The 13012-nt window shown below is 37.6% G+C and overlaps 1 protein-coding gene across 1 annotated transcript; it reads left to right on the top strand.

Annotated features, from left to right (window-relative positions):
* The first annotated feature begins 7899 nt into the window (after nucleotides 1-7899).
* LOC137715307 (suppressor-like protein) lies at nucleotides 7900-12088 on the top strand. The gene is made up of 5 exons (XM_068454588.2): nucleotides 7900-9225; nucleotides 9430-9768; nucleotides 10374-10507; nucleotides 11196-11335; nucleotides 11625-12088. The coding sequence occupies exons 1-5, from the start codon at nucleotides 8051-8053 to the stop codon at nucleotides 11802-11804; spliced, it is 1968 nt and encodes a 655-aa protein (XP_068310689.2). The 5' UTR covers nucleotides 7900-8050; the 3' UTR covers nucleotides 11805-12088.
* Nucleotides 12089-13012: the final 924 nt, after the last annotated feature.

Genomic DNA, 13012 nt, shown 5'->3' with positions numbered 1-13012 from the left:
AGAACAACTTCCTAGTCTCACTAGAATTGTCATTCTAATTGAAGTTTATCATCATATGAGAAACTTCCTAGCATCTCTTGTCTATTTTAGGGATTGATATAATCCAATTATATCTTGAAATATATCATTATAGATTTCCATCCCATAGACTATATCTCCCATATACATTCTATCATTATAGAATGTTTAAAGTCATAACTTTAACGATGAAGAATTCCTTTCATTTTCAAAATTAATATATATCATGTATATATATTCAAATTTAGGAATATGATTAACTCCCACTAATCTTTTGTAAACCTAGTAAACAAAAGATTCATTTACATCTTTATGAGAAATCAAACGATTTGATCCTTTTTCTCATAAGATGCTTATAGCTCCCACTAAGTGTAGTCATAAGGATTTTCATTCTTATTTCTTTCGAATTAAGAGGTGTAACTTTATGACATAGTCATAAAGTTCAAACCATTCAACTGAGACGATTTATAAATCCTTCTCGACTACCTTGGAGCTTGTGGTGTAGGAACTAGGTTGTTATATTTGTTGATCATATCAAACAAATATTGCTTATTAGCACACAACCCCAAATCTTAACATGTTTAAGATTTGTCTTTCTTTCCAACTACATCTTATGGAGTTATGAAAATTTTGGAAGATCTTCTAATTGACAATCATATTGTTTTAGAAGTATATATATCCTATATATGGGTAATAGATAACATCCAACGAACTAAATTTTATTCAAGTTCGTTCTTCTCCTAATGGAGATATTCATTATCTTATGATGCCATTTTCCTTGATATCTTTCAAGGAAACTCATCTAAAGTGTTATCTTTCCTTGGATCAAATCCAAGGAGGTAAATACTTTAGACATCTTACTCATCAACTTACATTTCTTGAATTCTTTGAAACCTTTTGCAAAGTATTCGGACTTGTGTTTATTCAAAATAAACTATAGTCCAACCGAGAGTGATCTTCGGTGAATGTCATACAATCATGAGTAGTATTATGTTGTGGACAAGTGCCACTAATATCTAAGTGAATTAACCTCAACAACTTTGTGATTCTTTCTTCTTTCCAAAAGAATAAAGATTCGAACATTTCGCCTCTATACAATTTTAACAAGAAGGTATTGGATCCGGATCTAACGATCCAAAGCATCCATCTATGACCAACTCATAACTTATGTTTTAGAGGTATCACAACTCAGTTGGGATTAGTCACTACCTTGCAACCTTTTGGGTTTTAAGCATCATCGTATTCTAAACAGTTAAACTACCACATCATCTCTACTATAGAGACAACCAATTAAATTACAATAATCTAATTATTGATTAATAAAGAACAATGTTTTGTCAAACAAAACATTCATCCATCTCTACTATAGTGACGGATTTAAGTTCCTTAAAATTGGAATGTAAAGACAATCTTTAGTATTTTCCAATTTCTTTGGTAGTTCATATGAGGAAGTAAGTACAATCCGCTTTCGTAGAGATCTATATTTTATTCACTTTCCGAATGTGAAGTACTTTCTCTTCTCTCATTAATCTTCTACTTTTTATTAGCACACTTTTACAACAATTGTAAAACATAGTTACTAATACAGAATCAAACATTCAAGTAGAAGAACCAACTGTTTTGAACTATTCAAGACCATTTTACAATACCTTCGAAAGGTGCGTTCTTGACACTTGCAAGACATTTCTTGCAAATACCCCTTCCAATGTCCATCCTTTCATAAAGAAAGTTTGTTCCCTTGGAGTTATTTTTGCTTTCTTCATTTGACTACAATAGTCATGGTCCCTAAACTCCCACTATCTCTCTTGAAACTTATTTCAAATGTGTTATACACATCAAACGATTTGGAGAGCGTGCGGTTATTGTTCACTATATAGTTTACAATAAACTTAGTGAACCATTAAGATAGGGACACAAAAGTGAAGTCCTTGCCTAGTTTCCGTCTCGTTAAGTGGTTTAACACTTCAACACTCAATGATTCAAAATCATCATAAGTCCATATAAATGGACTATTTTTGTCAACCAACCATTATGTTCTAAACATAATAACAAACTTTCAAGAGTTGTTCAAGGCAACTCTCATTTCTTCATACAACAATTTGTAAGTGAAGAATCATGGCACATAAAGTGTCCATGCCCTTGTGCTTACTTCTCAAGTTCCTTGTTCGTATAACAAAGAGACAAGCAATAAAACTAAGATTTGCCACAGATTCTTGTCGATACAAACTCAGCAGCTAAAACCTTGAGGGCATTAAACATAAGGTGTGAATAAGCAATAAAACCAAGCTTCCCAAAGTTATTACCTCTCTAAAAGTAATGCCCCTAAATGTAAAACCCGTATCGTTTTCCGTAAGACAGTACAATATATATACATATATCCAAACCATACTCAGAAATGACCAAAACCACGGTTTGCCATCAACTCCACCATATATTAATAAGTAGGCCAAATGAACTAAATCAATACAAAGTGATATATCAGTCAGAGTCATCTAAAATGACAAGTACAACTTATCCATATCTCATCAATCATGGCTAGCATATAAGTCGGAGTCACCTATAGTGACCTATACGACTTATCCATATCTCATCAATCCTGGCTAGCATATAAGTCAGAGTCACATATAGTGACATGTACGACTTATCTATATCTCATCAATCCTGGCTAGCATATAAGTCGGAGTCACCTATAGTGACCTGTACGACTTATCCATATCTCATCAATTCTGGCTAGCAAATAGCTCAATAAGTATACCTGCACACGAGTCGGAACCACCTAAAGTGGTCTGTACGACAGGACTGGGTGTAAATAAATACGCTCAAGTGCTACAATCACGTGAAGACTGTGCGAATAATCGCGGGTCACCTACGAGTCGGAACCACCTAAAGTGGTCTGTACGACAGGACTGTGCACCTACCTTGAATCCAAGGTGAGCGTAAGGTGCGGGAGGTGAACATCATATGAAGAACTGTGCCCTGGCCACGGGCGGGAGCACTAACACCGGGGTGCAGGTGTATAAGCTCTCAATGCATCTCAATATAACATGTGCAACTCATGGCAACCAGTATGACAGTATCGAAGTTGCCTAACACATAACTGTAGTCATGCTATAACTCAATCGATTCAACTAATACCATAAACTCACCTGAACTTACCTAGGTGTCCTGAGTTCACCTTTGCACTTGAAAGCATTCCCAATAATTATATGCAAGTAATATACATATTGATATACCATGATGCAATCTAATACTCAACCATGTCGTAGCATTCTCAATTATAAACAATACGGTGTGAAGTGTACAATCAATAACGCCCTACTCCCGAACTACTTATTTTCAGGGATAATTATCCATGACAACCCAATTAACACTAATTTAACTAACTAATTCACAAAACTAAAACTTGCCTTTACCAATTTCCTTCGCATTTCTCAATTTCCCAAGCAAGGCTTTTGTCTCAAATATTTTATGGCTGCATCTAACGTCTCGTTAGACTGCCTACGTACCCTAAACAGGGATCAAGTCATTCGTAGTTCATATAGGTACTTCAAGAATTCACAATAATTATATGAAGGTAATATACCTAATCAATTTAAAAGTGTCGATAGAACTCTCAATAATATGTACAATAAAAAGGAAAAGATCCACTCACTTGGAGTCCATGCTATGCTTCTCTAGCGCACGCATCGAGGCGTCCTGAATGATCGGTCCCTGTGGCCAATTATCAAATCACATCTCAGAACTCTTATCCGTAGAATACGTAATTCACATAAAACACAACCTCAACGACATTCTAAAATAGTTTGAGACCCATTGACCACAAGTCAACCGTCGATCAAAGATCGACGGTAGGGTTTACAACCCTGTATAACTTGACCCGGAAGATCCGCATATCAGATTTCTAATCCGCAACTCCCAACGATCCACAATATGTTTCTAGAATAACATATTAAAATTTCATTACGATCCAACGGTCAGATCTCTGCCAATTGCCTAAAACAAGTGGTCGTGAACATTTATTTTACTAACTTACAAATCCAATTCAGGAAGATCCGTAAGTCGGATTCCCGATCCATAAATTCCTATGATCTTTAAATATTACGTATTATAATGTATCCAATTTTGGTGACGATCCAACGGTCGGATCATCGATTCCCATTTTTATTAAGTAACGTATCGTAACAAATTTAGGTTCCAACGATCAACCTACGTCATTCAAATGAAAAAACTGAATTCAAGACATTAGATATAGCCTAAAAATAGCATTTGCGGCCCACTGGCCACGCGCTGCCGCACGCGCCGCCGCGGGTGGCAGTCGGCCGCCCCAACTCGCTGGAAAATCCAACTATTTCCAAAAATTACCAAAATTTACAGAAATAAAGATCTCAGTGAGTAGAGTAAACTTTATACCTGTGGCCAAGGCCAAATTGGCTTGGAAGTACCTCAACTTCACCAAAACCGTGCGGAACCCTAGGTTGTAGGTGTGTTCAATCCGACTCCAAAACAACTCCGTCATCCAAACCATTGCTTGGGCTTTGTTCTAGGCCTCAAGAGGATGCTATGGGTGGTGGAAATTGAAAGAAATTGCTTCGGGATTGGGTGATTCGAAGCCAAAGCCGCCGCTCCCCTTCTTGCGAATTTCTCTATTTTCAAGGCCAAATCTCTCCAAATTTGAGATGGAATGGATAGAGGGAAGGTTATGGAGGAGTTCTCAAGAGGTTTATGAAAGCAATTCGTCGGAAAAATGGGTGAAAATCGTCGAAAATGGAGGTGTTGCCGACCGGGTTGAAAACGTGTTGCGGGTCAAGGGAACCCGACTTCCCCTCCTTCTCCTTCTCCCTCCTTTCACTCCTGTTCTCTCCTCTGGTTGGTTAGTGTCCTCATCTCTCTTCTCTCATCTTTCCCGATTGGGCAACTCGCCCAATCTTTTTTTTTTCTTTCTTTCTTTTCTTCCATTTCTGATTGGGCTTCACCTTGAATAACCAATTTCTGATTGGGGATTTAATTTAATTAACACTAAACCTTGAATAACCAATTTCGAACGTCCGTAACTATACCGTTATAATCCGGACTCGCAAACGGCTTTCGCCTATACATTCGTACCAACGAGTATTACGAGGATATGCTAAAAGAATAAGTCCCACATCTCTCAAGTCGATGGTCAACGAAAGTCAAAGTCCTTGCCTCTAGGGCAATTTCGTAAATTCACGCTTTTAAAAATAAAATAAAAACGTAAAATTTGGAACGGGTTGTCACATTACATGCAGAGGAACATCAACATTGGGGGTTAGGGTTTGTGGGTTTATTTCGTTTTTGGTATTTTAGAGTAAGAAACACAGAGGAGAGAGGAGAGAGAAGACGAAGGGCATGGAGGAGGAGGAGGGACCAAAAGCTCCAAACCACTGTTCACATATCACTCTGAACAAATTAACCAATAACTTACAAAACTACAACGAACCCAGAAAGTAAAAATGTGCGACAAAATAAGAGAATCTCCAACATATGTGGCAAAAATGGAAAATGCATTTGAAAAAGAAAACAAAAGGGGAATAGCAAAGAATGAAAACGCAGAATTCTTCATTCCCACCCCAATTGGAATTTGGAAAGGAAACGGTATTTTTTTTTCCTGGCTTTTAGAAGAGAGTAATATTATTTGTTTATATTCTTTTTTTAAGAGAAATTTATCTCTAATTATATATAGGGTTATTTTAGGAATAATAGTGGGTGGGAAAATAATATTTTAATTTTTAAACTTTTTATAGTGAATGTAAATATAATGTGGATGGGAAAATAAAACAACACGGTGGGTCTAGCAGCTCTAAAAAAAAAACAAAAGGGCACTGCAATCCCCACACTCCACGTCTACTCCACTTCTTTTATATTTGTATTTATTTATTTTTACTTTGTGAAAATTTATGGTTCAACAAGCATTATCCTCTTTACGTAAGTTTGAGTTTAATTAAATTAAAAGGTTGGTAGCGTGGTTTAATAGTATTTGTCTCCACTTGTAGATGAAATGTCTTTGGTTTAACTCATGTAAGGCAGAGCTATTTAGTACTATAATCTAATAGCATTCCTTTCATTTCTAAGTAAAGAGTCTTAAATTCGAACGTTATGAATGACGAGTTGCAAGCAAATTTATTCATGAATGATAAAGAAAAGATCTTAAGGGCAAAGACATTTTCTTTCTTTTATATGGAAAACGACACTTTCCTGACTACAAACACCTAACTTGTTTGTGATGTTGACAAATCGAATCTAAGATCTCTTTTACAAGTGAAAAAGAACACTACTACTACTAGACTGTAATTTTAAGTGGCATAATAGGTTTGTAAATTGCAAGTTAGATTAGTAATTAGAATTGGGTTTGTTGGAATGAGGATAATGCTTGGGCTGCTGGTTGCTGTGATTTGGGCTTGCCCAAATTGTACCCCATATTAAAAACGTTTGGATAAAGAGATTCAACTGTTTGCTTTGTATTTTCAAACACATTCAACAAGTATTTGAAAGGATATAAAATAGCTTATATAATTGAACCCTCCTTTCCAACGTAACGCATCTTCTTCTTTCTTTTTGTCCTGTACAAAATTTCTAGAGATAAACACACAAAACAATTGAATAGAATTCTAAAATTTGGTGAGATTGTAGAATTAGATAGTTGTATCTTAGTTGGGCATTTGCAAGAATCTAGATTTTGGTGCGTATTATAAAATTAGATAGTTGTATCTTAGCTAGGCAAACGTCATTGAACTATAAACATAAGAGTGAGACGAAAATATTGTTTTTTAATATAACAATATATTTGCATTAAAATAGAAGATAAAATAAAGGGTGACACTATCTACACACCTTCTAAGACAACTCTCAATTTTCGGTCGTCAGATACAAGGAATTGAATAAAAAGAAAACTAATAAAAATGGCTTGAAAACTTTGAGTTTTAACAATAAGGACAAAATAAAGGGTAAAGTTAATAGTATCAGGATTAACTTTTTAGTGTAAAAATGTAATTTTTTGTTAAAGGAAACAATACTGGAAGTTTTTCGTTAAAGTTCCGTTTTATAAAATCATAGACAAAATTTAACAAGGTTTCTGAAAAAAAAGGAAAAAGAAAAGAAAGATGAATAGTTATTAAAGGTGGACAGCAAATTGTGAGTTGGTTCATACCTACAGGAGAAGAATGTTGTGGCTGACAACCTTTTTTAATTGGAATTAAAATTTGAATTTTAGATACCATTATTTTGAAAATCCACCTGAATTGATTTGTTTGAAGATATAATTAGATCTTTAGGCCATCTCCAACCAAAAGGTCCATAGGGTTAGATAGATGAAAATAGCTCGAAAACCGTCTCCAACCGAGGACTAAACCAAATGGCTCGTAAGCCCTATTGGACAAAAAAGGACCAACTGGCTGGTCCAAATAAGCCAACCAGCCAGCTCGCTGTCTAGCCCAATTTCATTTTATTTTTTGTTCTTTTCCATTTGCCCAACTCACTTTACGGTTTTGGGCTTAGGGTTTTTTTTTTTGGTCGTGGCCCATTTTTCTTTTGTTTTTTTGGAAGTGTTTTTTTTTTTTTTTTTTTAATTTCTAATTTTTTTTCCTACATCATTTCTTACATATTTTCACCATTCTAAACAATTTTATCTCATTTTATTTCAATTCTTCACATTTCATACTATAATCATTTGGTCCTCTATTGGAGGCGATTTTTTGTGAAGAAGCTAAAATGATCTCTATGATCCTTTGACTATCAATTGAAGATTATAAGAAATATGATTATGTATTATTTATTAAAATATTAATTTTTTGGAGAATAAAAGGATAAAACACACTATCTGCCCAATTGGAGATGGCTTAAGACTCCAACTATTCATAATAATTTATTCCGTTAGTTTCGAGTGTTCTACCACCCCCTTGAAAAAGGTTTGAGTCAAGTGTTAAAAAAAAAAAAAAAAATCTAGAACGTTCATAAAAAGCGGCATAACTACAGAATTAATATGCAGCACCGAGTGACACACTGAGACAGCAAAACAATGGCGGCGGCAGCACCACCACCACCAGACCCCAGCCCATCAGCTTCCTCCATCTTCTCCCAAAAAGCCTCCAGACTCCCGGACGACACCGTCTTCTACGCCATCTTTCCCGACTCCTCCCTGACTTCCTCCACCACCACCGCTTTCCTCCAATCCCTCCACCTCCAAATCCTCCAAACCCTCACTCCCCTCACTGCCGACTACATATGGCAGCACGAACCCTTCTCCCTCTCCCTATCCACGCACCCAAAACCCTCTTGTCTCTGCTCCGCCGACCGCCACCTCCCCCACCTCCCCCACCTCCATGGCAAGCTCCGCGTCGCCGACAACTTCGAAGACGAGTGGTTCACCGTCTTTCTTCTCTTCCATATCTCCTGCACCTTCCGCGACCTCTCCATCAGGGTCTGGGATTCCGACGGCGAGTTCCTCCTCATCGAAGCCGCCTACCACCTCCCTCGGTGGCTCAACCCCCAAAACAGCCTCAATCGCGTGTTTATTCGCCAAGGCCAACTCCACATCGTCCCCAAAGCTCGAATCCCGAACCCAACCCTCACCGACTCCTTGAATTTCATTGTGAATTTCGGGCAGGAGGCAATTGCTGCTGAACCGGTTCAGCTTGCGGTGAAGAATCGGATTTTGGAGTATCCGGAAAAGGCAAGGAGGAATATGCATGTGGTTAGGGTTAGGGTTCCCGCGGCGGTGGCGCAGGTGTTGAGTGAGGAACCGTGCCTGATTGCCTTGGCCGTTGAGGGTTTCTACGACCGTGATATCGATACTATGAAGTACGCGGCGAAAATGGAGAGGTTCTTAAGCAGAGGGAGGGAGGAGGAGTTGGTGTGCGTATCGGTGAAGATGTCAAGGGCAATGTACGCTCAGCTGGTGCAACAGGCGTTTCAGGCGCCCAAGTGTTATCCAATGCCGAGTAGGAGCGAGGATGGGGCAGCGTTTATGGAGGCCGAATTGGGGATGAAGATTGCGTGTGGGATGGAGATGATGTATCAGCAGAGGAGAAAGGAAGGGTTGGAAGGGAAAGGCAGTAGTTGGGAGGCATTTAAGGAGACTTTGGAGAGGAGTGGGTACTTTGAAGGGTTGCTTCCCGGATCGAAAGAGTACCAGAGGTTGATGCAGAATGCAGAGGAGTATTATCGCAGTAGTGCTTTGTTTTCGAGGGCAAGGTACATATGGTTTTATCATTGTGGTGGTAGTATAGTTGTTTTACGAATAGTGAATATGTTAGTTATAAGCATTATGCTTATGTCGATATTAGATGCAAAACTTAAATTGGGTTGAATGTCATTTGCATTTAGATGCCGTTCTTAATTGGATCTTTGGTGTTCTTATAGTGTTGGCAATTAACTAAGGCGTTACCATTCTTGCAGTGAGATGATGAGTGCTCCAGTGAGACGCATAGATGAGATTCTGGCTTTACCTAATTCAGCAGATAATTTTAGGGGTCGAGAGGTTCCGCCTTCTGACGATGATTCTTGGCTTTACAATGGAGAGGATGAGTTGAACTCAGAACTTTTGGAGAGACAAAAGGAGATGGAACATTATGACTCAAAAAAGAAAAAGAAAAAGAAGTCAAAAGAGCAGGACAATGCTGGTCCATCATCCAGTTCTAACGTTGATGGTTTCAATCCGGGTGATATAGCAAAAACCATGCAGGCATTTGTCCGGAAGATGTCAAGCTACGAGGGAGCTGAGGTTCCCGAGAGCAGGTTAGTGTACTTGTGTTTCCATGTCAATTGTTCATGGGTTTGGTTCCCATTTTTTTCAGCAAACACAGAAATAAGATCACATTAACATTAATGAGCATATATTTCTAGTGGTGGCGGCTAATTTTTAAATGCTCCAATTTGCCATCATGTAGTGCAGTGACCTTAGAATGTATCACCTATCTAAGAAATAAACTCGCATCTCCTAGGTTTACAGTTGCAAAAAGTCTGCTTGCTGGATTCGATGTATGTTCAGTAATTGTAGGATTAGATTGCGTCACAAAAGTTACCTGCAAAGTTACTTAAAACTTAGTGTGGATTTTGAGCCCATGTAGCTCTTGCTTTGCTCAGTCTTACTGCTGTTGTAATCTAGAGTGAGTACGTGTAGTGACTTTCCTTGATGAACCAAGCTCAATATTAAGCTACAAGCTTGATTATGCGAATTGATTATTCCCAAGCTCTGGTTGTTCATGAATTTGATAAAGTTTCCCGGTCACTTATGAGTATACTCTGTGTTAAGTTAGTTTTTAGATGTTGGTGAGTTTATTAACTGATTCAAAGATGAGCACGCGGTTGATTGTTTTATATATTATAATCTTCTTTTGAAGGAACCTAAAAGAAGTGGACTTTGACGCGGACCGTTTCTATAAAGATCTAGAATCAATAATGAAGTTTGAAGGCAACGAGGATGCTCCTAGTGATGATGATAATGAGGAAGGGTCCTCATCCGACTTGGACTTCGGTAAGTTGTACATCTTTCTATCATTCCCTTAATAGACTTAATTTTTCGGTTATTGTAATGGTCTCAAATTTGAAAACTTTGAGTAAATTGTGTGCACGCACCAAAAGGAAAAAAACAAGGAACAAAAAGAAAACCATTCCTAAGGACACAGGTTTAATTGAAAGCCTTTTGTGTTAAATTTAAACAACTATCTAATAAATGCTCAACATTTAAAATGTTCTTGAAATGACATGCAGTCTTTTCTAGAATGCACAACAAACTGTTATAGGGCTTTCAGAAAAATCGATTTCAGCTTGTAGATGGAATTCTATTGCCCTCCCTCTAAAGGAAAGAGGCACAGCTTGCTGTCTAATTCCTTTCATGCCTCTATTTGTCTGCTCTCTATCATCTAATAAACTAAAGAAGGATGTTTGGCATAACCCTTGAAACCCCGAACAAAGAAAACCGAGTTATGTTGTTCATGCTCATGGAAATTGTGAAGCAACAACCAAGATTCTCCTTTCATCACTTGTGTAAAAACTGAAATTTCATGCAAAAAAAGAGAAGATTATAGTGATATGTCGCAAGTTTTATACCAATCTGAAGGACGACCCAACTTTGTTATCTGATGCTTTTTTTGATGGAGTGATGTTTTGATTTGAGGTTCATGATCATAATGTTGTTAAGCTGCTTGGTTTGCTATTCACAGATGAGTCCGAAGATGAAAGTGAGGATGGAGAAGATACTTTCATGCATTCTTATTCTGATGCTTTAAATGAAGAGTTGAAATCTACAACCCTCAAGAAAAGTTTTGTTCGTGCTGATGAACAAGCTCCAAAGAAAGATGAGGTATGGTTGAATTTTTTTAATTCTTATATGTTTGGCCTCATATGGTTGCGTATGAATAAATAAATTTAGCTTTTCAAAGTTTTTTGTTTGTCACACGTGGTGGTCTCACTGAAATTTTTCAGCAAGACTCTTCTTTGTGGCTATACATGTGATCTTACTGAAGTGATACGGCCTGCTTAATTCCTCGGACTAGCACTAAATCATGCACTTTTCTTCCAAAATGAACTTGGTTTTAATAGATAACCTTTTTGTTTGTGGGATGATAAATGAATTGAATTTGTGTATGCAGGGAACGTCGCATGCCACAGAAGATATGGAGGAGGATTTCACTCCTGTGGATGTGGATGTGAATCTCGTAAAGAGTCTTCTCGATTCATTTTCTAGTCAACAAGGCCTTCCTGGTCCTGCTTCCAATTTGCTTGGGCTAATGGGTTTGCAACTCCCACAAGGTGATAACAAAGATAAATGAAGGTCCCATTTCGACATAAAACACAATTTTGTAACGTGAAGGCTCATGAAGCGCGGGGGCCTCCGATCGAGTTCATGGGGAGATTGCCATCCTGTCGGAATGAAGTTCGTAACCTTCTGTTGGAACTTTGTAACTACTGCCCCTTTCTGCCCTAACTCTCTTGTTGTTTTGTAGTGATTACGTAGCACGTATTTTTGTCTCTTTTTTTGGTTTCTTCGACAGTGAATGGAGTTATCAGCTGTGTACCTTTCGTGAAAGAAAATGAAAAAAGTACCATGTTTTTACGTGCTGTTGTTTTCCTATGTCCTATATATACAATAGATATGAAATAGAAAAAGAGAAGTAATTTTCACACGCTTTTTTTAATTTGTTACATAACTTTGTTAATTTTGGTGGTTGATTTCGTTTAAGTTATTCAACCTTATGATTATAAATAAAGCGGGGTCTCTGAAAAGGGGGTGAAAATCACTTTCTTAGAAAGAAAAAAATAAAAACGTTTGATTGTCTAAAATAGAATTTACATGGAACGGGTCTATTGTTATTGTTGGGATGTTACAGTGGCGATAAATCCGTTCTATGTATATTATTGTTATTGTTGGGATGTTACAGTGGCGATAAATCCGTTCTATGTATATTATTCTCCTAAAATGAGCTCATGAGCCAATAAAAAAACGTGTTTGTGCCAGAGAATTTCAGTGGAGAAGAGTTTCGAGACCACAAAAACAAAGAGTTTCAAGGATAATCCTCGAGGCACAGGGCGAGTTTTGGATGAACAAACGTTTGGGTTTGTTTTACACAATGCTTAATCTGTACAGCTGAAGGGTTCTCACAATGCACTAACATGTAGAAAATTAGTATGTGAAAGATGAGATGAGTTCCTATGGTAGGGATGAAGAAGCTCGTCTCCTACCTGCCATCACTATCACTACCATCATTGCCGTAACCGTCATCACCATCACTATAAACACAACGGCCATCGCTGCCACCACAACTATAACCATGACTGCCACCATGGTCGTTGCCGTCACCCTATCACCATTGTTATCTCTACAGCCTACCATCACAACTATTACCATGGTCACAATTGTCGTCGTCATCACCCTCATTATCATGTCCATTTTTATTATTATGTACAATTATATCATGTCTACATTAAAATTTACCAAATGCTTTTATGCTGCTTTTCATTTTCGCAACGCTTTTAAAAA

This window comes from Pyrus communis, chromosome 3, assembly GCF_041283825.1.
Source record: "Pyrus communis isolate YQ-2024b chromosome 3, ASM4128382v1, whole genome shotgun sequence".
Classification (NCBI taxonomy): Eukaryota; Viridiplantae; Streptophyta; class Magnoliopsida; order Rosales; family Rosaceae; genus Pyrus; species Pyrus communis.
This window is presented reverse-complemented; position numbering and strand designations above follow the sequence as displayed.

Coding starts and splice junctions, on each gene's coding strand:
- LOC137715307 (XM_068454588.2), top strand. CDS start 8,051: ATGGCGGCGGCAGCACCACCACCACCAGACCCCAGCCCATCAGCTTCC. Junction 9,226..9,429: donor GCTTTGTTTTCGAGGGCAAG/GTACATATGGTT, acceptor CCATTCTTGCAG/TGAGATGATGAGTGCTCCAG. Junction 11,336..11,624: donor AAGCTCCAAAGAAAGATGAG/GTATGGTTGAAT, acceptor TTGTGTATGCAG/GGAACGTCGCATGCCACAGA.